Raw genomic sequence first — 26,383 nt, 5'->3', positions numbered from 1 at the left:
TCTGTGCATACTCGGCCCAAGGGAGGAAGTGGTTCCAGCTGGTGTGATTGTTGTGGTCCGAAGATATCTCCCTATCTCCTGTATCTTCCACTCAGTCTGGCCGTTGGTCTGAGGGTGATAACCTGATGAGAGCTTGACTGCTACGTTGAGGAGTTTGAAGGCGGCGGTCCACACACACACGTGAGGTGAACTGTGGTCCACGGTCGGAGACGATTTCTTCAGGGATATCGAAGTTGTGGAACAACTGGTGGAAAAGGGCCTCTGCGATTTCTAGTGCAGTAGTTAGTCACCGCAAGGGAATGAGTTTGCAGGCCTTGGAGGAGCAGTCTACTGCTACGAGGATACAGGTGAAACCGTCCGATTTGGGTAAGTCAGTGACGAAATCGACTCCGACGTGGGGCCAGGGCCTTCGTGGAATAGGAAGGGGTACCAGTTTGCCGACAGGAAGTTGACGTGGCGTTCGTGTCTGCTTTTACGTTCTTTTCTCCGGGTCTATAGGTGATGGTGAAGTGGAAGCGGGTGAAGAAGAGGGCCCAGCGGGCTTGGCGCGGGTTGAGCCTTTTGACGGTACGGAGGAACTATTCCAGGTTTTTATGGTCGATGATAACGGAGAACAGGTGATTAGCTCCTTCCAGCCAATGCCTCCACTCCTCCAGTGCCAACTCGATCGCCAGCAGCTCCCGGTTGCCGATGTCGTAATTCCGCTCCGCCGGGGACAGCTTCTTGGAGAAGAAGGCGCAAGGATGGAGTCGAGGAGGCTCTCCGTGGCGTTGGGATAGCACTGCTCCCGCACCGGTGGTGGAGGCGTCCACTTCAACAATAAAAGGGAGATCCGGATTTGGATGGGTGAGAATGGGAGCAGTGCAGAAGGCTTTCTTTAGCTCTTCTAACGCGGCTCAGGCTTCGGGGCTCCACCGTTGAAGGCACGCTGGATTCCACCACAGAATTTCGCTGGACTCCCATCTGACTTCCGGAGAGTGTTGAGCGAGGCATGGGCATCCCAGGATGACTTCTACGGTGGGCTCCTGCAGTACCAGGAAGGAGATTTGTTCCCAGACAACCTACACGTAGGGTGATGGGCGGTGATTGATATTGAACTCTTCCACCTCCCAGCAGTTTTCCCTGGATGGTTTAGATTTTTAACTCCGCATGACATTGAAACGGTAACTCTAGGCGTTTCGATAATGATGGCGAGATGAAGTTGCCGGAGGAGCCTGAGTCAAGGAGGGCACGTACTGCAACGACAGAATGTGGGGTGAGTAGTTGGACCTCGAGAAGGGTTAATTTAGAAATGGCAGGATAACTGGGCATGGTACTCACCGCAGGACGTGGAGGATGGGTTGGGCATGCTCTGATCTGGTGCCCAGGAGCCCCACAATACAAGCACCGGCCCTGGGTCAGACGACGTGCACGCTCTTGGGGTGAAAGCTGGTGGGTGTCAAGTTGCATGGGTTCTGGTACTGGAGGACAGGCCTCGGGTGAGAGCGGCGAATGGGCTGTTTCCTCTGCGGAAGTCAGTCAGGTAGAACCTCATGGTAGGGTTGCGACCAGACAGTGAGTGAACCGGGGAAGTGTAGCTTTATAGTGCAGTGGGATGATTGGTGGCTGGTGTGTATAATCAGTACTCAGGTGATTGAGATCTGCTGACTGTGGTGGGTGGAGCCGGTGGTGTCTGTGTCGGCTCCCTGACAGATTCCATGGGGGGAGGTTTGAATAAACTCAGACCTCTGAATCTGCAATCTGACTTCTTCCCCTCTCAAACACTAAAGGTGTCAATTTGGATACTTGCCAGACAAGACCAGAACTGTCCACCCCTGCTTCATTAGCAGGACAATTCCTGCTAATGGAGCAACAGCAAAATTTAAAGACAATAAATTGACTGTCTGGATTAGTTTAATTAAAGGAGGAGAAACTAAAAAACATCTTCTCCTCCCTTATCAGTCTCACACACATACACACACATGCAAACCAACACACTCTTTCTTCTCTCACCCGCTGATATGGTCTGAGATAAAGTTTTCCAGACACCTATCATACAAGTTTAAAGTACATTTCTAAGGGAAGTAACACTGTGATATCCTTGCTTTGTAACCCAAGTCTGAATTCATGTGAATTAGCTATATAACCCAACAGTAACCCAGCTAACATCAATCAGCACATGTTTCCTTGATGTGTAACCCAACTATTATTTTTGTAGGACATGAAATGAGCAAGTTATTAATTCAGGGAGTTAACCTCTTGTTTGTCTTACTGACCAACAGTCAGAAGTCTCTGCAACTATCGCCATTATGAATCTGTATAATATATTGTAGCTATTATACTGTATTAAGCAAACTGTATTGTTTAACCTTATGACACTTATTATTAGTGTTAAAATGTGTGTTAAACTTAATGAAAAGTCTCAGATAACTGATTGAATAGTGCTATAAAATATTGCATCTGCTGGTCACTCCTATGTGTAAATCCTGGCCACACGCTCCAAACAAATAGGGGGCAGAATTTCAGCAACTTTCTAAGCGATTCTGCTCCTCTACTATTTTCTAATAATACACAGAGCTTATCTTTATAAAAACCTCATGAATTAAGCTTTTTATGTGTTCCAGGATTAGCGGGGCGTTGCTTCTTCTGCAACAATGAAGTTAAAAAAACCATCGCCTTGTGTGATGATCTGTGGGGAAGGGCTTCTCTCCTGTCTGTGTGTGTGTCTGCTCGTCTCTGTCACTCTGTTCAGACACAACTGACAAATATGTGGAATAAGTACGTAATTTAAAAAACACAATAACAGACAGCAATCATACTGACATTTCTAATAATTATAGTGGATGGGCAGATGTTGATATTTCATCATGGGGGGAAAAAATAGGGGAAAAGCAGAGGGGCAGAGAAATCAAAAAAATGCATGGGATTTCATCATTTATCACAATCGGATCATTTGTATCATATATTGGTAACAAGGAAGTGGGCAACACTTCAGGGCGCTTCACGACGCCTGCGCCTCCTGTGTTTCCCCAGACAATGACGATTTCACACCTAGTCTGCCCAGTTCGCCTGTGCAAGCAAATCCACAGTTTGGAGCCATTTCATTGAAATTATTTCTGTCAGATGATGATGATGTCATAAATGTTGTTCAGGGCCCTAAATCTGCCTCACTAGGTCGGCACTGCTCATTTAAAAAAGTTACTGTACACTTAAGTATTTCAATCCCAATGAATAGTACTAGGAATCTTTTTTCTACTTTTCTGCATGTTTCACCTTACCTGGAAAACAATGACAAAAGCCAGTCGGACAGCCAGCACCGTCCAGAATTCCTTTGAGATCTCATATGGAGTGGTTGACCAAGGAGGTTCTCTGTAGTCCTTATACCTTTAGAGACAAAAAGACTTGTTTTGGGGTTGGTTTTCAATTCTGACATGTATTGATAATCCAGCAACTGATTGTTTTCTTCTTGATTTAAAGGTTTTATTGATAACATTTGTATGTTATCATTAAAAAAATAATAATACATCCACAGAGCTTTAAGAAATGTGTGGAATAAAAGTATCACTTTTCCTAAAAAAAATGTTTTGTTTATCTCTGTGTGAGATGTCTGACATTTGGTTCCTGCTTCTAACAAGGCTTGTGAGCCAATAGTATCACAACATTGGAATCACATGGTATAGTTGCTAGTTAGTGTGGAAAAAACTGACTGACTGACACTGATTGATTAGCTATCTTAGCATCCAAACAACAATAACCCATAAAATTCCTTACTACCGACAGCCATAGTCCTTACAACCTTAACTAATGTGTTGTCACCAGTTAGATTGTCAAAATTAGAAAAAATAACAGCTTCAAATCCCTGAAGAGCTATGTTAGCATTAGTGATGGTTGTGTCCAGTTACCGAACTTTATAGTTCCCTCAAACAATGTAACGTTTTAGTTATAACGAAGATTCATATCCGAGGGGATTTAGAAGTAGGCCAGAGTCCGACACAACCGATCGCCTGGGGCCAGTACAAGTTTATCAGAATCAGAATCAGAAATACTTAAATAAAATACTTAAGTACAAAGTGGATATACCGGTTGATTAGTATGTACGGTATAAAAATACAATGTAAATATAAGTAATAAGTAATAGTGCATGTACTGTCAAGTTAAGTATAGCTTATTAAGATTATTATGAGACTGTGGATATTGTGCAGTAATAGAAGTATGAATAAATATCAATAAATTTGACTGATAAGAGAGTATATTGCACAGGAGTATTAAACAGAGAATATTGCACAATTATTTCAGATATTGCAGCGATGTTAATCATCCAATGTCCAGTTTAATGACTTGACACTTAGAGGGAGGAGTTAAAGAGTTTGATGGCCACAGGCAGGAATGACTTCCTGTGGCGCTCTGTGGTGCATTTTGGGGGGATGAGTCTTTCACTGAAGGGTACTCCTTTGTTTGACCAGCATGTCATGGAGTGGGTGGGAGACACTATCCAAGATGGCATGTAGTTTGGCCAGTATCCTCCTCTCTGACACCACCGACAGAGAGTCCAGCTCCACCCCCACAATGTCAATTTGTTGAGTCTATTAGCGTCCGCTACCCTTATCCTGCTGCCCCAGCATGCAACAGCATACAGGATAGCACTGGCCACCACAGACTCATAAAACATCCTCAGCATTGTCTGGCAGATGTTGAAGGACCTCAGCCTCCTCAGAAAATAGAGGTGGCTCTGGCCCTTCCATTCAAGAGCTTGAGTGTTCTTAGCCCAGTACAGTTTATTGTCCATGTGTACTCCCAGGTACTTGTAGTCCTCAACAATGTCCACACTGACCCCCTGGATGGAAACCAGGGTCACTGGTGCCTTGGCACTTCGTAGGTCTACAATCAGCTCCTTAGACTTTGTTGCATTGAGCTGCAGATGGTTCTGCTCACACCATGAGACAAAGTTACCCACCGCAGACCTGTACTCAGTCTCATCACCACCGCTGATACTTCCCACCACAGCAGAGTCATCAGAAATCTTCTGATGGTGGCAGGACTCTGTGTGGTAGCTGAAGTCTGGTGTAGATGGTGAAGAGGAAGGGAGAGAGGACAGTCCCCTGAGGGGCCAGTCAGGTAGTCAACAATCCAGGACACAAGGGGGGCATCCACCTGCATCGCTGCCAGCTTCTCACCCAGCAGGGCTGGCCAGATGGTGTTGAAAGCACTGGAGAAGTCAAAAAACATGATCCTCACCATGCTTGTCGGCTTGTCCAGGTGGGTGTAAATGCGGTTCAGCAGGAAGATGATGGCATCCTCAACTCCCAACTCTGATAGGCAAACTGAAGGGAGTCCAGGAGGGGTCTTACCATGGGCTGCAGCTGTTCCAGCACCAGTCTCTCCAGGGTCTTCATTATGTGGGAGGTCATTGCCAACCGGTCTGTAGTCCTTGGAGCCACTGGGATGCGGTGTCTTCGGCACAGGAATGAGGCAAGATGTCTTCCACAGAATAGGGACCCTTTGAAGACTCAGGCTCAGGTTGAAGACATGCTGGAGGACTCCACATAGCTGAGGTGCACAGGCTTTTAGAACCCTGGGGCAAATGCCATCGGGACCTGCAGCCTTGTTTGAGTGGAGTTTCATCAGCTGTCCTCTCACCTGGTCAGTAGTCAGGCACACAGCAGAGGTTACAGACGGGGGGACTCATCAGTCATGAGAGGGACATTAGCCTGAGTGCCAGTTGAGGGGGGAGTAGGACTCTCCCAGGAAGATGGAGGAGGGGACAGCAGTGGACTCAGAGGAGTCTGAGGGCCGACAGCAGCTTAGTTAGAGGGGGATGAGCAGGAGCTGGTGTGTCAAAACAGTTAAAGAACAGATTAAGTTCATTGGCCCTGTCCAAGCTGCCTTCAACTCCTCTGCTGCCAGTCAGTCTGAAGCCAGTAATGCTCTTCATGCCAGTCCAGACCTCTCTCATGTTGTTCTGCTGGAGTTTCCACTCCAGCTTCCTCCTGTACTTCTCCTTGGCCTCCCGGATCTTCACCTTCAGGTCAGCCTGGATTGCCCTCACCTCCTCCCTATTACCATCGGTAAAGGCTGTCCTCTTGGCATTCAGGATGTCTTTGATGTCCTTTGTTACCTACGGTTTGTTATTTGGATAACAATGGACCATCTTAGTTGCGACATTGCAGTCCACACAGAAGTTAATGTAGCCAGTGATGCACTCAGTGAGCCCACCAATGTCCTCTCCATGAGGCTCACAGAGTACATCCCAGTTGTAGTATTGTCGAAACACTGAGATTAATATGAGTGCACTCGGGTGTTGAGTCTGAAGTTGTGCTATGGCGGTGTGAATGGCGTTGCTAGTAACTTGATAGCAACGTGACCAGGGTTACACCATCTGTTGTTGACCAGAACAGCAAGACCGCCGCCTTTCCGCTTACCACACCTGGTGTGATCCCTTTCGGCCCGAACAGTCTGAAGGCCGTAGATGGAAAAGTTATGATCCGGGATATCCTGGTGTAGCCATGTCTCTGAGAAGCACATCAAACTACACTCATGGAATTGTTGAGGGCAAATTGTACAACTTGCCCTGTTTATGCAGTGCAAGTTGATTGACCAGTCACTGGTCCACCCAGGGCCAGTGGCGGACTGGTCCGCTACTAAAAAGACGGTCTCTCTTCTTTAAGAACGGAGTGGATGTGGGATCCCAATATATTACCCATGTGGCATGTGGCATGAACGTAATTTAAGTAGTTCAGAACTACTGTAAATCTGCTCATTATAGTGTTTAGACCCAGCTGCGTTGAGCTCAACAGCTACGGGACTCACATTAATATAAAAATCTGAAAATAGTGACATGATCATACAGTCATCCTTCCTCCCTGTAGCCATTGTTGCTGCTGTTACTGCTGCACTCAGCTGTTTTTTTTAACCCACTATGAGATTTGTTTCCATCATTTAATAATTATAGGGGCCCTATATTGCAACACTCATTCTTGCAATATCCATACTCACCCCACACTATAAGACATTAGGTAAATATTTACATTTTTTCTTATCATCATACAGTCCCTGCAATCAGGTATTTAAGCAGGCTATATCAATGATCATTTTACAATTTTCAGCAACTGATAAAAACAAATAATAAAAAAAATCCACATATTTGGACCACCCTTTGACTTGGATCAGTCTGCCAATCCACACAAAAGTCTGACTGTTTACAAAGGTGAGAAACATGGCATTTAGCCTAACTGCAATCATGGATTGAAAAAAGAACATAGGAAAAGATATGCTAGTACATGTTGAATGAACCTGCTTGGCCCACTGCCAAACTTTAAATTAGCTAAAAGTAGGATTGTAATGTCGCTGAAATGACTAACCAAATTGCGAGTAGATAGAGCCAAATCAAAGATTCTGCTCTTTGCCATGTTGATTTTTTTATTTGGGATACGTGGATTTTTTTATTTTTTGGACCACCCTTTGAGTTGGATCAGTCGAACTCCTCACTGATCATTTGCCACAGCATGCTTTGGCTGTAAATCAGTCTGCCAATCCACACAAAAGTCTGACTGTTTACAAAGGTGAGAAACATGGCATTTAGCCTAACTGCAATCATGGACTGAAAATAGAATATAGGAAAAGATATGCTAGTACATGTTGAATGAACCTGCTTAATTCTGCTCTTTGCCATGTTGATTTTTTTATTTGGGATACGTGGAGGGTAAACACACATAAACACAGTTTACCCACCTTTTTTAAATGCAACATATAGTTTACCATTACCTAACATTTGAGTGTTTAGCCAGCAGACATTTATAGTTTAACCACCTTTTATTTTACCACTACATCCCCTCTGTGAAGACTAACTTAGAATAGTGTTTCACAACCCTCTATTAGAGCATGCATCCCTTGTCCAGCATGTTTTCCATCCAACCCTACTTCACCACAACTGGCTCAATTGGGATTTTATGAGCCATTCCAGGTGATTTTGTCAACAAAGTGTTTGTTGACAAAATCACCAGAGTGGCAGAGGAGTGACAACGTATCAGAAACAGATGTGGATAACTTCATTAATTATTTAAATCTTCCAACACAACACTGGAATTAGTTTAAATGTATTATTTAGCCAATTTTAATCGTTTGCACAACTATAACAAGCCTTGCCGGTATTCTAGCAGCGCCAACATACAATACATGAGCTGCCCGTTCATTCTACCATTAACAGCATATTTGGGGTGATGTACATTATTTGGGGTGTTGTGTATTTTTATTTTGGAACTGTTTCACCTGTTGCTGCTTTTAAAGGGGAAAGGAGCTCTTTGTTGGGTCTCTGTAAATAATATTATAAACAGTATGGTTCAGACCTGCTCTATATGAAAAGTGCAATGATATAACTTTTGTCATGAATTGGTGCTATATAAATAAATTTGAATTGAATTGAATGTGATTGGTCATTACTGAAGCTCTCTCCTATCCACCTACTGATTCTGTACTTTTGCTACTAATGATGTATTAAGCCTCTCTTCCACTTTTTATCTGGCAGAGGCACTGGTGTTTCCTGAGGTTTGGCTTCAAGGGCAGAATATTCATGTTTCGGGTCCTGCCTTTCGGCATATCAGTGGCTCCCTGGACATTCACCTGATGCATGGATGCAGTCCTTGCACCCATAAGGCAGCAGGGGCTCAGAATTCTCAATTACCTCAACAATTGGTTGGTCTGTGCAGTCTCAGAGGAGCAATGCCGCCGTCATGTGGCTCTGCTCTTGCAGCACATTCAAAACCTCGGCCTGCACCTGAACAAAAAAAAAGAGCAAGCTCCAGCCTTCTCAGGTGCCAACATTTCTGGGCATGGTTCTGGACTCCAGGAGGATGACCATTGTGCTATTTAAGGAGAGGCAGCAGGTCTTCAAAGCCTGCCTCTGCCATTTCCAGCTGCATTCTCGGGTCAACCTGGGGCTCTGCCTTCATCTCACCTCGCACTCCGACAGTTTCTGCCGAGATTGAGAGCTCACCATGTCATTGTCAGGACCGAAAACACAGTGACAGCAGCCTGGGGGGGATAGGCTCCCCCATCCTATGCAGGCTAGCAACCAAATTGTGGTGATGGGCTTACCTACTCTTCTGCTCACTCAGAGGCGTACATATGCCAGTGCCACTGAACACGGCAGCAGATATCATGTCAACAGGGGGTACAAACCCAGGAGAGTGGAGACTCCATTGTCAGGCTCTCAAGGAGATTTGGTGTCGCTTCAGCAGGGCGGAAGTCATCTTGTTTGCTACTAGAGAGTTGGTACATTGTCGACTCTTCTCTCTGAAAAATGATGCTTTGGTGGTGGGATGCTGTGGCACACCCATGGCCTCAGGGTCTGCTCTACGGCTTCAGATAGATAGGTTCAGGCTAATTCTGGGGGCTCCTCTTTGGCCCCACATGCTGTGTTTTTTAGCGATTCCATCTCTCTTGGACAGAACGCCATGGGAGCTCCTGCTTTGGAGGGACCTGCTATCTCGGCAGGGCTCAGATTGGTGGCCTGGCCCCTGTAAGGCACAGACTCCTGGCTTTAGGCTTGCCGAAGCCTGTGGTGAAGACTATGTAACAGGCCCGGGAACCGTCCACTAGGGCTGTCTTTTTCTACTGTTGGGGGGATGTTTACCACATGGTGTGGGGCTCACCAATTGGATCCCTACTTATCTACAGCCCAGGACTTCCTGTTATTCCTGCAGACCCAACTGGAGGCAGGGAAGTCTACCATTGCCCTGTGAGGGATGATGGCAGCAATCAAAGCAGTTTGTGTTGGTGAATACACACTTTGACAAATACACCTTGTCACAACCTAGGCTGTCCCACTGAGTTGTGGAGACCATTCAGCTGGCTAATTTAAGCAGCCCTTCTGACTCTCAGACTTAGCCTTTGTGTCTTGCGGGGCCTTGACCTGATTGGTATGTAAATAGTGTATTCAATTAAATTTTATTTATATAGCGCCAATTCATAACAGAAGTCATCTCATTGCACTTTTCCTATAGAGCAACAGTGGCAACAGTAGCAAGAAAAAGCTTCCTTTTATTAGGCAGAAACCTTGAGCAGAGCCATATTCAATGGTGGGCAGCCATCCTCCGCTGCCGTGTTGGGTTTAGAGAGAGAGAGAGAAGGGGGGTGGGAGAGAGGGAAGCACAATGCAAATTCCACCTAGAATTTTAAAATAGTAATATAATGGTAGTGGTAATATTGATATAAATAAAATATTAATAATAGGAATGATCGTGATAGGAATAATAATGATATTAATAGTAATTAGACTAATAATAACAATTGTAGTAGCAGTTGTTGAGCAGGAACATGGGGCAGCAGGTGGCCCAGAATCACCGATCCAGACTCCGGAGGCAGAAATACCTTTTGAAAAACGACAGAAAGAGAGAAGAGAGACGAGAAAGCACAAACCTACGGGAGGGAGAAGATGTTGAGTTAGTAACATGCATTAATGGGATAAAAATGCATACAGATGGAGAGGGAGAGGAGAGAGAGGAGCTCAGTGCATCATGGGAAGTCTCCCAGCTGCATAACTAACGGATGGTTTCTGGACCCAAGCCAGCCCTAACTATAAGATTTATCAAAGAGGAAAGTCTTAAGCCTACTCTTAAATGTGGAGATGGTGGCTGCCTCCTGAACCCAAACTGGGTCCTGATTCCACAGGAGAGGATCTTGATAACTTAAGGCTCTGGCTCCCATTCTATTTTTGGAGACTCTAGGAACCACAAGTAACCCTGCATTCTGTGAGTGCAGTGTTCTAGTGGGGTTTTAAGGTATTATGAGCTCTAAGATACGATGGTGCCTGACCATTAAGAACTTTGTAGGTGAGGAGAAAGATTTTAAATTCTGCCAGTGCAGAGAAGCTAATATTGGAGAAATATCATCTCTTTTCCTAGTTCTTGTCAGTACACATGCTGCAGCATTCTGGATCAACTGGAGAGTCTTAAGGGACTTATTCAGGCTGCCTGATGATAAGGAATTGCAATAGTCCAGGCTAGAAGTAACAAATGCATGGACTAGTTTTTTGGCATCATTTTGAGACAGGATGTGCCTGATTTTTGCAATGTTATGTAGGTGAAAGAAGGCAGTCCTTGAAGTTTGTTTCATGTCGGAGTCAAAAGATAGATCCTGTTAAAAGATAACTCCGAGGTTCCTTACGGTGGTGCTAGAGGCCAGAGCAATGCCATCTACAAACAGAGATCTGATGAGATCTGCGTCTCGGGCATCTCGAGTGCGCATTCGCCAACATGCATGCTGCCTGTTGCCGTAGCTCCGTCTCGTTGTCTTACTTTTTCCAACTTTTAGCTTTCCTTTTACTTCAAAACTTGAGTAACTTGTGTATAAGTATAATTTAAACTATGCTCTTTACGAAAATATGAGTAGAAAATGTTTTGGTACATTTTTTCGCCGTGAAAATTCTTCCCCACGCTACCTAGTCAGGGTCACCACTGCAGATCAGCTGTTTGGCCGCATTGTTTACACCGAGGAACAGCTGATCGCGCTGAAGCCGAGTGGCATGGTTCCCCCGGACAATCGATGTCCCCACTGAGATCTGGAGGAGGACACACAGAGGATGCAGAGGTGGAACGAAGTGGCGAGGGAAGAGAGAGGGGTCCAGACAAAAGAGACTTAAGAACAAGAGATTTAAGCTGTGTCTGCCTTCTCTCGTAATGGGCAACGTGAGATCAATGGTGAATAAAATGGACAAGCTAACGGCATTAGCCCGGACTCAGACGGAGTTCAGTGAGTGTAGTTTGATGTGCTTCTCAGAGACATGGCTACACCAAGATATCCCGGATCATAATGTTTCCGTCGATGGCTTTCAGACTGTTTGGGCCGACAGGGATCACACCGGGAGCATTAAGCAGAAAGGCGGCAGGCTTGCTCTTCTGGTCAACAACAGATGGTGTAACCCTGGTCATGTTACTATCAAGCAGAGTATCTGTAGCCCGGACATTGAGCTGTTAGCTGTGGGACTCCGGCCATGTTTCAACAACATTGACTAATATCACCCAGTATGTTAGTTGTCCTACTAATGCAACCCCAAGGGAGCACAAGCCAGTGTCTTCTTGTGCCAGTCCCAAGTCTGGATAAATGCAGAGGGTTGTGTCAGGAAGGGCATCCGACGTAAAACATATGCCAAATTAAAAAGGCGAATCGTGACAACGACTTCCATACCGGATCGGTTAGGGCCCAGGTTAACAATGACCGCCACCGGTGCTGTTGACCTACAGGGTACCGGTGGAAATTGGACTACTGTTCGTCGAAGATGAAGAAGGAGAGGAGGAAGGTATGTTCGCAGGTAGAGAGAGAAGAGGAAAGCTAAGAATGTAGGACTGACAGTAGGGACTTTGAATGTTGGGACTATGACAGGGAAGGCTGGAGATTGATTGACATGATGCAGAGAAGGAAGGTGGACATACTGTTTATCCAGGAGACCAGGTGGAAAGGTAGCAAGGCTAGAAGCTTAGGAGCAGGGTTCAAGTTGTTCTACCATGGGTCAGATAGGAAGAGAAACGGAGTAGGAGTTATCTTGAAAGAGGAGGAATGTTCTAGAGGTGAAAAGAGTATCAGACAGGTTGATGAGTCTGAAGCTGGAAATTGAAGGGGTAATGTTCAATATTGGGAGTGGTTATGCCCCACAGGTAGGATGTGAGTTAGAAGAGAAGGAGAAATTCTGGAGTGAGTTAGATGAAGTGATGCAGAGCATCCCCAGAGGTGAGAGAGTGGTGATTGGTGCAGATTTCAATGGGCATGTAGGTGAAGGGAACAGAGGTGATGAGAATGGGATGGGCAGGTTTGGTCTTCAGGACAGGAACGCAGAAGGACAGATGGTGGTAGACTTTGCAAAGAGGATGGAAATGGCTGTAGTGAACACTTTCTTCCAGAAGAGGCAGGAACATAGGGTGACATATAAGAGCGGAGGTAGAAGCACTCAGGTGGACTACATCTTGTGTAGACGTTGTAATCTGAAAGAGACCAGTGACTGTAAAGTAGTGGTAGGGGAGAGTGTAGCCAGACAACACAGGATGGTATGGTGTGTAAAATGACTCTGATGGTGAGGAAGATGAAGAGGACAAAGGCAGAGCAGAGGACGAAGTGGTGGAAGTTGAAAAAGGAAGAATGTCGTGTAGTTTTCAGGGAGGAGCAGAGACAGACTTTGGGTGGTCAGGAAGTGCTCCCAGATGACTGGACCACTACAGCTAATGTGATCAGGGAGACAGGTAGGAGGGTGTGTCATCTGGAAAAGAGGAAAGTGGACAAGGAGACTTGGTGGTGAAACGAGGAAGTTCAGGAGTGTATACAGAGAAAGAGGTTAGCTAAGATGAAGTGGGACACTGAGAGGACTGAAGAGAGTAGACAGGAGTACAGGGAGATGCAGCGTAAGGTGAAGGTATAGGTGGCAAAGGCCAAACAAGGAGCATATGACGACTTGTATGCTAGGTTGGACACTAAAGAGAGAGAGGTGGATTTGTACAGGTTGGCCAGACAAAGAGATAGCGATGGGAAGGATGTGCAGCAGCGTAGGGTGATTAAAGATAAGGATGGAAATGTATTGACAGGTGCCAGGAGTGTGATGGGAAGATGGAAGGAGTACTTTGAAGAGTTGATGAATGAGGAAAATGAAAGGGAACGAAGAGTAGAAGAGGTGATTGGTGTGGAGCAGGAAGTAGCAAAGATTAGCAAGAGTGAAGTGAGGAGGACGTTGAAGAGGATGAAGAGTGGAAAGGCAGTTGGTCCTGATGACATACCTGTGGAGGTATGGAAGTATCTAGGAGAGGTGGCAGTAGAGTTTCTGACTAGTTTGTGGAGAAGTGTACTGGTGCCAATTTTTAAGAACAAGGGAGATGTGCAGAGCTGTGTCAACTACAGAGGAATAAAGCTGATGAGCCATACAATGAAGTTGTGGGAAAGAGTAGTGGAAGCAAGGCTAAGGGCAGAGGTGAACATTTGTGAGCAGCAATATGGTTTCATGCCTAGAAAGAGTACAACAGATGCAGTATTTGCTTTGAGGAGTATGTTAGAGTGGTGCAGGACATGTATGAGAGCTGTAAGACCGTGGTGAGGTGTGCTGTAGATGTGACAGAGGAGTTCAAGGTGGAGGTGGGTCTGCATCAAGGATCGGCTCTGAGCCCCTTCTTGTTTGCTCTGGTGATGGACAGGCTGACAGATGAGGTTAGACAGGAATCTCCATGGACTATGATGTTTGCGGATGACATTGTGATTTGTAGTGAGAGCAGGGAGCAGGTGGAGGAAAATCTAGAGAGATGGAGGTCTACTCTGGAAAACAGAGGAATGAAGCTGAGCCGCAGTAAGACAGAATACATGGGAGCAGAGGTGAAGAAGGCGCAGGACTTTAAGTACTTAGGGTCAACGGTTCAGAGCAATGGAGACTGTGGAAAAGAGGTGAAGAGGCGAGTGCAAGCAGGTTGGAACGGGTGGAGAAAAGTGTCAGGTGTGTTGTATGATAAAAGAGTATCAGCAAGCATGAAGGTGTTCAAGATGGTGGTGAGACCAGCGATGTTGTACAGCTTAGAGACAGTGGCACTGAAGAAAAGACAAGAGGCAGAGCTGGAGGTAGTAGAGCTTAAGATGTTGAGGTTCTCTTTGGGAGTGACGAGGATGGACAGGATCAGGAATGAGTACATCAGAGGGACAGCTCATGTCCAGATTGGCCAGATTGAGGTGGTTTGGACATGTTCAGAGGAGAGACTGTGAATATATTGGTAGAAGGATGCTGAGGTTGGAGCTGCCAGGCAGGAGGTCTAGAGGAAGACCAAAGAGGAGTTTTATGGATGTAATGAGAGAGGACATGAAGTTAATTGGTGTGAGTGAAGAGGATGCAGAGGACAGGGTTAGATGGAGGCACATGATTCGCTGTGGCGACCCCTGAAAGGGAACAGCCGAAAGGAAAAGATGTTAGTTGTCCTACTAGAGAGGAGTGGACACTGGACCTGCTGTATGCTAACGTTAAGGACGCATACAGCCCTCTGGAGCGGCATGAAGAGCATCACTGGCTTCAGACCGACTGGTAGCAGAGGAGTTGAAGGCAGCTTGGACAGGGCCAACAAACTTAATCTGTTCTTTAACAGTTTCGACATACCAGCTCCTGCTCATCCCCCCTCAGCTGCTGTCGGCCCTCAGACTCCTCTGAGTCCACTGCTGTCCCCTCAACTGGCTCTCAGGGTAATGGCCCTCTTCAGACTGATGACTCCCCCCCTCCCCCGCCTGTAACCTCTCCTGTGTGCCTGACTACTGACCAGGTGAGAGGACAGTTGATGAAACTCCCTTCAAACAAGGCTGCAGGCCCCAATGGCGTTAGCCCCAGGGTGCTAAAAGCCTGTGCCCCCCGGCTACGTGGAGTCCTTCAACATGTCTTCAACCTGAGCCTGAGTCTTCAAAGGGTCCCTATTCTGTGGAAGACATCTTGCCTTGTTCCTATGCCGAGTGGCTCCAAGGACTACAGACCAGATGGCACTGACCTCCCACATAATGAAGACCCTGGAAAGACTGGTGCTGGAACAGCTGCGGCCCATGGTAAGACCCCTCCTGGACCCCCTTCAGATCGCCTACCAGCCCCGGCTGGGAGTTGAGGATGCCATCATCTTCCTGCTGAACTGTATCCACACCCACCTGGACAAGCCAGCAAGCATGGTGAGGATCATGTTTTTTGACTTCTCCAGTGCTTTCAGCACCATCTGGCCAACCCTGCTGGGTGAAAAGCTGGCAGCGATGCAGGTGGATGCCCCCTTTGTGTCTTGGATTGTTGACTACCTGACTGGCAGACCACAGCACGTGCGTCTGCAGCACTTTGTGTTGGACAGCGTGGTCAGCAACACTGGGGGCCCTAAGGGGACTGTCATCTCTCCCTTCCTCTTCACCATCTACACCACGGACTTCAACTACCACCTACCACCTTCAGAAGGTTTCTGATGACTCTGCTGTGGTGGGAAGTATCAGCGGTGGTGATGAGACTGAGTACAGGTCTGCGGTGGGTAACTTTGTCTCATGGTGTGAGCAGAACCATCTGCAGCTCAATGCGACAAAGTCTAAGGAGCTGATTGTAGACCTACGAAGGGCCAAGGCACCAGTGACCCCAGTTTCCATCCAGAGGGTCAGTGTGGACATTGTTGAGGACTGCAAATACCTCGGACTACATATGGACAATAAACTGGACTGAGCTAAGAACACTCAAGCTCTTTACAGGATGGGCCAGAGCCGCCTCTATTTTCTGAGGAGGCTGAGGTCCTTTAACATCTGCCGGACAATGCTGAGGATGTTTGTCTGTGGTGGCTAGTGCTATCCTGTATGCTGTTACATGCTGGGGCAGCCGGTTGAGGGCAGTGGAAGCTAACAGACTCAACAAACTAATCCGTAAGGCCAGTGACATTGTGGGGGTGGAGCTGGACTCTCTGTCAGTGGTGTCAGAGAGGAGGATGCTGGCCAAACTACACGCCATCTTGGACAGTGTCTCCCACCCACTCACATGACGTGCTGGTCAAACAAAGGTGTACCTTCAGTGGAAGACTCATCCCCCCAAAAAGCACCACAGAGCGCCACAGGAAGTCATTCCTGCCTGTGGCCATCAAATTCTTTAACTCCTCCCTCTAAGTGTTAGTCTATATGACCCTAAGTCATTAAACTGGACAATGATCATTAACATCACTGCAATACTTGAAATATTGTGCAATATTCTCTGTTAATACTGCTGTGCAATATACTCTGTTTTCAGTTTAAAATTCCTATTTATTGATATTTATTCATACTTCTATTACTGCTGTGCAATATCCACCGTCTCATAATAATCTTAATAAGCTACACTTAACTTGACAGTTCATGCACTATTGCTTACTACTTGTATTATTATTGTATTATTATACCATACATCATCATCATCATCATCATCAACCGATAAATCCACTTTGTACTTTACACTTATTTTAATTTTATACTTATATCCACTTTGTACTTAATTTATCTTACCTGTATTATAGTGTATTATATTCTGATTTCTTAGAACTTCTATTCCTGTGTGCACGGACGTGATAGTGAGCTGCTGTAACAAAAGAGTTTCCCCTCGAGGATCAATAAAGTATTTCTGATTCTGATTCTGATTTAAGAGTCCACATTCAATTCTCCTATTTTGTTGTGCGATTTCAGCAGTGGCAATTTTGTTTAGGTATTTATGATTAACTCCTCTTCTGTTAACTTTTGATTATATTAATTTAAGTGGTCGGGGCAGACACCGTCAATAAGGAGTTTTGGTTGGGTAACTGCTCTGGAAGTGCAGAGAAGAGTGTAGCACTGCAACTCTGCCTCCTGGTCTCAAGGGCTACGCTTCCTTCGGACAGTTACCCAGCCTCCCTGGTTTCCCGGCTGCTCGGGAGCTGCCGCACTGGCTACTGGGGGCTGCCGCACCGGCTACTGGGGGCTGGCTAACTACTGCAGCTAATGATTGAGTTCCCATGTAGCGGAACCACGTTTCCAATTCACTAAGCCTCGCCTCCAACGCTACAAATAAACTACATTTATTACATGTACCATTATCACTAAAGGAGGCAGAGGAATAGCTAAACATTTGACATACCTAGCAGGAGGGAGCAGAAGAGTGAGAGGGAGAGAAAGAAGCCACTGCTAGCTGCTAAGCTAAAGAATGGTAGCAAAACTGAATAGCGTGTGAACTGTGGGATTAGCGAGAAAGTCGTTAAAAGAAGGAGAGAGCTATGAGTGCTTGAGCAGAACTAGTGTACATTGTGTGTACAGTGAGAATTAATAATTTAAATGAAGATTGCTTGCCTATTATATTAATACCATGTTGAAACTTTTCTACACATATACACACACACAGGGCATGAGGCTTAACAATTCAAAGTGTTGTCCTGCAGACTGCTGACGGCAGGGAAAAGTTGATTAGCTGTTGCAAACAGGCTTCCATTTATACAAAGAAACAGGGATATCAGAAAGAAAATCATGTACTGAGGACAGTATGTATTGTTATGACCATGAGAGGAAAAGTATCAGTTTTGGGGAAAGAAGCAGAGACTTTAGCAACTTACAAACAGAGGAAGTGTAGGATTCCTCCACTAGGGCACTGTCTCCACACGAAGGGTGGAATCGTGTGCCAAGAGACTGGGACCAGCCTGTGCACCACCGAAGGGAGAGCTAAGTCTAAACCACAGCTCCTCCCCACCTCTGTAGAAACCTATCAGATAGTACATTCTCATTTAAAACTGCTATGTTAAGAATAGCATTCTTTTTTAGGATGATGGCTACAGATTAACAGCTTGCTGACTGTGGTTTTCTGAATAGAAAATATCCATGTACAAGATGCGTTTGATCCTCCAATGCTTTAATAAATGTCAAATTAAGGAATAGCTTCTCTCCAGACTTTTCTTTTGCAAATAAACAAACGCGCTGACAACATTTAAATGTATAGCAAATAGTTAGTCACTATAATGAAAAATCAAACAAAATTAACTGTGATGAGCTACAGCAGCAAAATACGCTACTAGTAACACACAAACACCGGTTTTCTTTTAATAAATGCTTGTGTATAATTATGCTAGTTTCTTTAATGTTGCACAAAAGTGAATCATTTGTCAACCTCTTCTATGTTGAGCACCAAATCCTTCAACCTGCTAGCTATTGATGGTAATTCTGGTTATATTTATTAGTTTAATTATTAATCATAGTTCCAAATTGATAGTTTAGTATATTATATGAGACTCAATCAATTGATTGGCTATAATTTCTCTTTAAGAAGAGTGGTGCCCCCGAGGACTTCGGAAGACAGGCTATAAGGTAACGATGATCTGGAGAAATATGCATTTGTATTTGGAGTGACTATATTTTTTTCTTAGTTTCTATAAAGATCCTTCAATTCTATTCTATTATTTTTATTTTGTCTTAATAATATAGAAATGTTTTTCTGCCAGGCAATAAACTCTTAGTTTTCATCACAGGATAACAGCAAATGGGGAAAAAATGCTTTACTGCATATAATCATTCCTCAATGTGACTTGGCTGATTTGTTCCTGTTAACCTCATCCTATAGTTAGGCATAGGCTTGGATGAGTTCTGAACCATCCCTTAGTTATGCTGCTATAGACCTAGACCGCCTGGGGACTTCCCATGATGCACCTCTCCTCCTCTCCCTCTGTATGCATTATTTATCCCATTACTGCATGTTACTAACTTGACGTCTCTCTCTTGCAGTTTCTCTCTCCTTTCTCCTTCTGACGCTTTCAGCAGGTATTTCTACCTCCGGAGCTGCAGAGAGTGAATCTGTGGTTGTGGGCCACCTGCTGCCCCCATGTTTCCGGCTCGACAACTGCTACTACAGTTGTTGTTATTGGCTTTGTTACTATTATTGTCATTATTATTCCTATAGCTATCATTCCTATTATTATTACTTTATTAATATTACCATTACATTATTACTAATTTAAAATTCTAGGTGGAATTTGCATTGTGCTGCCCTCCATTGAGTCTGGTTCTGCACGAGGTCTCTGCCTGTTAAAAGGAGGTGCTTGCTCATGGTGGGATTTGTTGGGTCTCTGTAAATAATATCCTGCTCTATAGGAAAAGAGCAATGAGATCACTTGAGATCCCTCGTGTTATGAATTGGTGCTATATAAATAAAATTAAAAAGAAAAAGCCTGAACTCAGATGTATTTATTTTATTTATTTTTTTGTGGAAAGTAACGGACCGAGGGACAGCTATTGTGCTTTACCACGGCATTGAGATTTCTTGTGCGTTACTCTGTGTGCTTTTTTCCTCTTTCCTCTCCACTAACCTTTACACATACATATACGCACTTACACACACATTTCAAATGACCCAGATAGGGTGGTAGCATATCTAGCTATGCTCCACACCATCTTAAGGTGGTTAATGTTAAGGTGTGTTAAGGCCATCTTGTGGTTAATGTGATTTGTAGTTGAAGCGCTTTGAGTAGTCGGAAAAGACTAGAAAGGCACTATATAAGTACAGTCCATTTACCATAAATATCTTTGATATTTTGCTAGTAACCAAACCTGCCCTACATGAATCCCAAGCCACGACCAAAGTTGCCTAGTGAGATAACTTGTTATGAATTGGCACTATATAAATAAAACTGAATTGAATTGAATATAGCAAACATTACAACAACAACATATCTTGGCAAATGAGAAAGTAAGCTGAATGTCCGTCGGCAAGTAATTGAAAATTACCTGACACACAAATCATGGCTGGAATGGCTGAAATAGTGTTGTGTGGCTCGGTCTGAGCCACTTTGTTTATTTCCCATTTACAGAGGTAGTGCGGCTGTGTACAAACACCAGATTGTTTTTCAGTGCACACACAGAATGGAAAGCTAGCGGGCCATGAGGAGACATTCACTGAATTTGACAAAAATACATGTATTGGATTAGAATCACATACCCCACCTTTAAAGAGCGCTGTTCATTGAACCTGCTCATGTGACTGAATGTATCCATTTGTGAATGTGAACTCAGTTGCACTGTTGAGTGAAACTCACTATAAACTACTAAAATAACAGAAAGGAGTACACATTATGAAGAAAGGTAATGCAAGGAAACGATACCAGGTAGAACTTAAGTTTCACTTTCTCTTTCCAGCCACTGAAGAGAGAGAAAAACTAATCACGGTTTATACAGCTCAGAGATGGTTCAGAAAGTTATTATATAGTCTATAGTTATTGAGCATCTTTGGCTGGCACATTAAGTTAAGTCGGAACACCTGTGTGGACATTCATTGTTTCAGCAGAGAAAAATAACGAGAAGACGAGTGTTCAGCTTGTGGTTTAACCATAAGACCACGAGCCAACAGATGCAAAATTCCTCCACCCAAATCAATCATTTTGTAAAGCAGCTCATTTAATAAAACAAAAACGTAAGAAATGAGTGTAAACTAGTTTATTTTTTGGGACTGTGAACTTAGTTCAAAATTTAAAATTGTGAACTTTTTATTCAGCGGCATATAGAGTTTAATCATGAATAGACTTTAAAATCTCAAAATCATTACTGTTTGCTGCTCCAAATTGCACAATTGGCAATATTTTGATCTCTGGTCATGCTCTTGTTACATTGGAAATATTACAATTTCATGAGGTACCTTGTGCATGCAGATGGCAACTTAATTCTTCTTTATTATTAGACAAGGGCCTTGAGAAGGTACTAAGGGCAAAAATCAAGTTTTATATGGCGACAAATGTCTCTACAGCACCATCTGCTGGCACTGCATGGGAAGGTATGAAGGCTTTACAAAGAGGTTTCACTATACCATATGCCTCTTACAAAAAGAAGAGAACCTTTATAAAGCTTGTAGAGTTGGAAAAAGAGATAGAAATAGAAGAGAAGGATATTATGCAAAAGTATCCCAAGTTAATAGAAATAACACAATTTATATACCAATACAAGTCAATATTATCTGAAAAGACATAGTTCCTTTTGTTTAGGACTAGGCAAACATATTTTGAATCAGGTGCCAAAGCTGGGAAGCTGTTGCCCAGATATATTAAACATAAACAAAACCACTCAACCATTACCGCATTACGGACTCATGGATATGAAATGGAAACCAGACCTAATATCAATTAGGGTTTTTCAGTATAGTATTATGATGAGATTTATACATGAGAATGTACAGCTACAGATCTTCAGAGCTTCAGTTTACCCAAGCTTAATACTGAACAGCAGAACACACTACATTCACCAATAACGGATTAAGACATTGCCTAGTGGTAAATGCCCAGGTCAGGATAGATTCACCTCGGAGTTACATTGAGGATATAGCATGCATACTGTATGCTTTGGGAATGCCCCTCAGATTTGCTAGGAGAGGGTTCATAAATGTATTTGTGATTTTTACTTTTCAAGTCATTATGACTTCAATCCTAGATTGTGTATATTAGGTGACCCACTAATTCTAGTAGACTGTAGAGCTTCAGATATGATCTAGACTAGTATAATGGTAGGGAGGCAGATTTTGTTAAGGGGTTGGAGGACTCCTGGGGAACCAAGTTTTAATGAATGGATTATTCAGTTAGGAAAGGTTGCCCCCTTGGAAAAAAATCTCATTAAGAATGACAGACAGGGCTGACTACTATGTGACCAAATGGAGTGGTCTTTAGAAGTATTTTAATACTACAAACTGATGTGTTACATAAATAGAACATTGGATGAGAAGGGCTTTGAACTGATTATAGTCAAGGTAAATGAAATGAGAGGACAGGAATTTAGGTAATGTATATGTATGCATATTACATATATGTATGTGTTTGGTGATGTATATATATGCTTTCATGGGTATGTTTGTTTTCGATATGTTCTTCTATTTTCTTTCTCTGGAACCGGGTGAGGAATCTACCTTCATTGAGCCCACAGACAGTGATCTTATGAAACTGGGCAGTTAGTGTGATCACAAATCCACCACCAAAGTTGATCACTAAAAAATAACTTGCTAGGTATAACCTTAAGATAGTAATCAACAAAAGAAACGTTTTACACTTACACCTTAGACTAGTGAATCAACATGCTAGTCCAATAAAGTTGGAACTGCCCCGTCCTTCGGTAGCAACCTAACTGGGTGGCTGGTAGTGTGCTGAGCCCGGCTGACAAAGCAGTCACCAGTAAAATGCAGAGAAGAGGAATACAGTGGTGAAAAAGTGTTTGCCCCCCTTCCTTTCTTATTTTTTTGCACGTTTTTCACACTTAAATGTTTCAGATCATCAAACAAATTTAAATATTAGTCAAAGATGACACAAGTAAACACAAAACGCAGTTTTTAAATGAAGGTTGTTATTATTAAGGGAAAACAAAATCCAAATCTACAAGGCCCTGTGTGAAATAGTGATCCCCCCTCCCCCCTGTTAAAACATAACTTAACTGTGGTTTATCACACCTGAGTTCAATTTCTCTAGCGACACCCAGGCCTGATTACTGCCACACCTGTTCTCAATCAAGAAATCACTTAAATAGGACCTGCCTGACAAAGTGAAGTAGATCTTCAAAAGCTAGACATCGTGCCGAGATCCAAAGAAATTCAGGAACAAATGAGAAAGAAAGTAATTGAGATCTATCAGTCTGGAAGAGGTTATAAAGCCATTTCTAAAGCTTTGGGTCTCCAGCGAACCACAGTAAGAGCCATTATCCACAAATGGCAAAAACATGGAACAGTGGTGAACCTTCCCAGGAGTGGCCGGCCGACCAAAATTACCCCAAAAGCGCAGCGACGACTCATCCAAGAGGTCACAAAAGACCCCACAACAACATCCAAAGAACTGCAGGCCTCACTTGCCTCAGTTAAGGTCAGTGTTCATGACTCCACCATAAGAAAGAGACTGGGCAAAAATGGCCTGCATGGCAGAGTTCCAAGACGAAAACCACTCCTGAGCAAAAAGAACATTAAGGCTCGTCTCATTTTTGCCAGAAAACATCTTGATTATCCCCAAGACTTTTGGGGATAACCCGCATTTCAGAAAAAGACCATCATAGCAACAGTAAAATATGGTGGGGGTAGTGTGATGGTCTGGGGCTGTTTTGCTGCTTCAGGACCTGGAAGACTTGCTGTGATAAATGGAACCATGAATTCTGCTGTCTACCAAAAACTCTTGAAGGAGAATGTTCAGCCATTTGTTTGTGACCTCAAGCTGAAGCGAACTTGGGTTCTGCAGCAGGACAATGATCCAAAACACACCAGCAAATCCACCTCTGAATGGCTGAAGAAGAACAAAATTAAGACTTTGGAGTGGCCTAGTCAAAGTCCTGACCTGAATCCAATTGAGATGCTGTGGCATAACCTTAAAAAGGCAGTTCATGCTCAAACTTTCCAATGTGGCTGAATTACAACAATTCTGCAAAGATGAATAGGCCAAAATTCCTCCACAGCGCTGTAAAAGACTCACTGCAAGTTATCGCAAACGCTTGATTGCAGTTGTTGCTGCTAAGGGTGGCTCAACCAGTTATTAGGTTTAGGGGGCATTCACTATTTCACACAGGGCCATGTAGGTTTGGATTTTGTTTTCCCTTATTAGTAACAACCTTCACTTAAAAACTGCATTTTGTGTTTACTTGTGTTATCTTTGACTAATATTTAAATGTGTTTGATGATCTGAAACATTTAAGTGTGACAAACATGCAAAAAAAATAAGAAATCAGGAAGGGGCAAACTTTTTCACATCACTGTGAATGCTGGGATTGTACTGCTGTTTGAGAACTGAAGATGATAAATGATATCCGTAACTTAACCCAAATCTTCGGTTTGGGGTCCTGGAGACCCCAAGTCCTGTTTGACCATTCAAAAAACATACTTAAAGGAAAATTCTGCTTTATTTTAACCTGCCGTATTTCCCATCAATGTGGCTATTGTGGCTCTATGGCTTGTGCTAACTTTGCACTCACCATCTTCATTTTAGAGATTCAGGGAAACGATGACTTGCGCAAAACAATGTATATTGGGGCAAGCTGTGGGAACCTCCTACAGCTTTCCAAATAAATATGGTTTCTACATGAATGTTTTCAAACACTTGTCTCTGAGTCTGACCAAAAATAAACACAGAGATTATGCGCCTGGAACGGCCATTATGGCTAAAAGCATAGGGATCTACATCTGGGTCAACTTGCCGGTTGAACTTGCATATTCATCCGCGCAAGCCGGTTTGTTTATGAGTGGAGCTGACTTTCACTGCAGTAATACTTTCGAAACTCAAAAAGCTAAATGCAATGGCGTATTATCCCTTGGACTATTATGAAGACGATTATGAGTCATATCACTTCTTGCGAACCGTATTTTTGAACCGGAATACAGTACACAGACAAGTAGCTAAATCAAATGAAAGAGGGGACATGAAGAAAGGAGGCTTGTGCAGCTTGCCCTGATATACGTTGTTTTGCGCGTGTTTCCCCAAAATCTTTACACAGGTGGCAAGTGCAACGCACTATCTATTGAAGTATTGCTTATAAACAGAATTTTGAACTGATATATTTAAGAAGTCTGCTACAGAAAATGACACATTCCTTCAGTTTGGGGTCTCAAAGACCACAGGTGTGCACCATGGTTAAATACAATGGATTTTCATATGCTCTATATCTGTGATTTGTCATGACAGTACTGTTTATACAGCACTACCCCACCCAAATCGCAATAATGTCTATCAGGATTTATGTTATTGGATTTTTTAGACCTCACTGGGGTCTAATTGACCCCAAATATGAGTAAAGTCAGCTTTATCAAATGTGCCCAGTTTGTGGCAAAAGGGGTATCACTTGAATACTTATATTGTGTTTAAATATGGTCAGAAGAAAAGGAAAAGGTATTCAAAGGAAAAAAATGATTTTTCAATTATTGTTATTTTTACACATTCAGCAGTAGGATCTGTGGGACCCCAAACAATGAGGAAGTAAAGCCAATTTCAACAAAACACAAGGGTTAATGACATTATGTTATGGAAGTAAATTAATAAATAGTGACTTGTCAGTGGTAAATATTGACCAGGCTGGAGACCAGCTTGAATTATTGATGGGTGCATCTATAAAACAATGTGTTTGTATTATATGTTGACCTGTTTTACAGCTTTAGCTTTGATTTTAAGTTGAACAAACATTTTGTTTTCCTCCAGGTACAAACAAAAACCATTAAACCCAGTACAGAAGAGTCATTTAGGCCCTAGTGATAATTATTTCTGATTTTACACTTATTTTAACATATTCTTTCACTCACGTAAAACACAATTTCAATGTAAGCCAACTGATTGTGTCACCCTACTGTGAAAGACATCAATTAGTCATTAAACATGTATGCTTAAATATGCCAAAACCACATATAAAAAAATAAATGTACAGGTTTTGCAGAAATGCCAGTACTGATGATCCATTTTGCTCACAGCTGTTTGTAAGTAGGACTCTTTATATTGAGAAAAGCACTGTATGCATTTTTATGCATGTGGCACAATGGCGGTAACTTCATTAATTATTTCAATCTCCCGACACGGATACATTTTTTTATTATTTTATTATTATTATTTGGAACAAAGCAGCTTTCATCATGACAAGTCCTAAGCTCCATTAAGAATACACTGTCTACATCGTAGAAAAGGTTTCAGTCGTAGTCATCTGGACACTGTTTTCAGAATCAAGACGTTTCGGCTCCCATCCGGAGGTCATTCTCAATTGTGAAAACATGGGACGGGAACTAGAAATTTAAGCTACTCTGTGTTACATAAGCCCTGCCCTCAGGAAGGAATCTGCCTGAGTATCTGTTAATAGCTAGTTTCACCTGAAACTGACCTAATAGTTTCCAAGATGGTCCAGTAATCAGGCCTATTGTTTTCTGGCTGCATCTACTTCATCACTGTTAAGTACCTGATTAGCATGTGATTGGCGTGACCAAGGTGATAAT

General features: G+C 43.5%; 1 protein-coding gene across 2 annotated transcripts in view; it reads right to left on the bottom strand.

Moving 5' to 3' along the window:
* The window catches only part of LOC122874574 (anoctamin-1), a 252,254-nt gene that overhangs the window by 18,991 nt on the left and 206,880 nt on the right, over positions 1-26,383 (bottom strand). For both annotated transcript variants that reach the window (XM_044192613.1, XM_044192614.1), the window contains exon 24: positions 3,258-3,363. In XM_044192613.1, coding sequence (XP_044048548.1) covers positions 3,258-3,363 — 106 coding nt within the window. The remainder of the gene's footprint in view (positions 1-3,257; positions 3,364-26,383) is intronic.

The sequence above is a fragment of the Siniperca chuatsi genome, linkage group LG4 (genome assembly GCF_020085105.1).
Source record: "Siniperca chuatsi isolate FFG_IHB_CAS linkage group LG4, ASM2008510v1, whole genome shotgun sequence".
NCBI lineage: Eukaryota > Metazoa > Chordata > Actinopteri > Centrarchiformes > Sinipercidae > Siniperca > Siniperca chuatsi.
The sequence above is the reverse complement of the archived record's forward strand: the minus strand, read 5'-3'. Positions and strand labels throughout refer to the sequence as shown.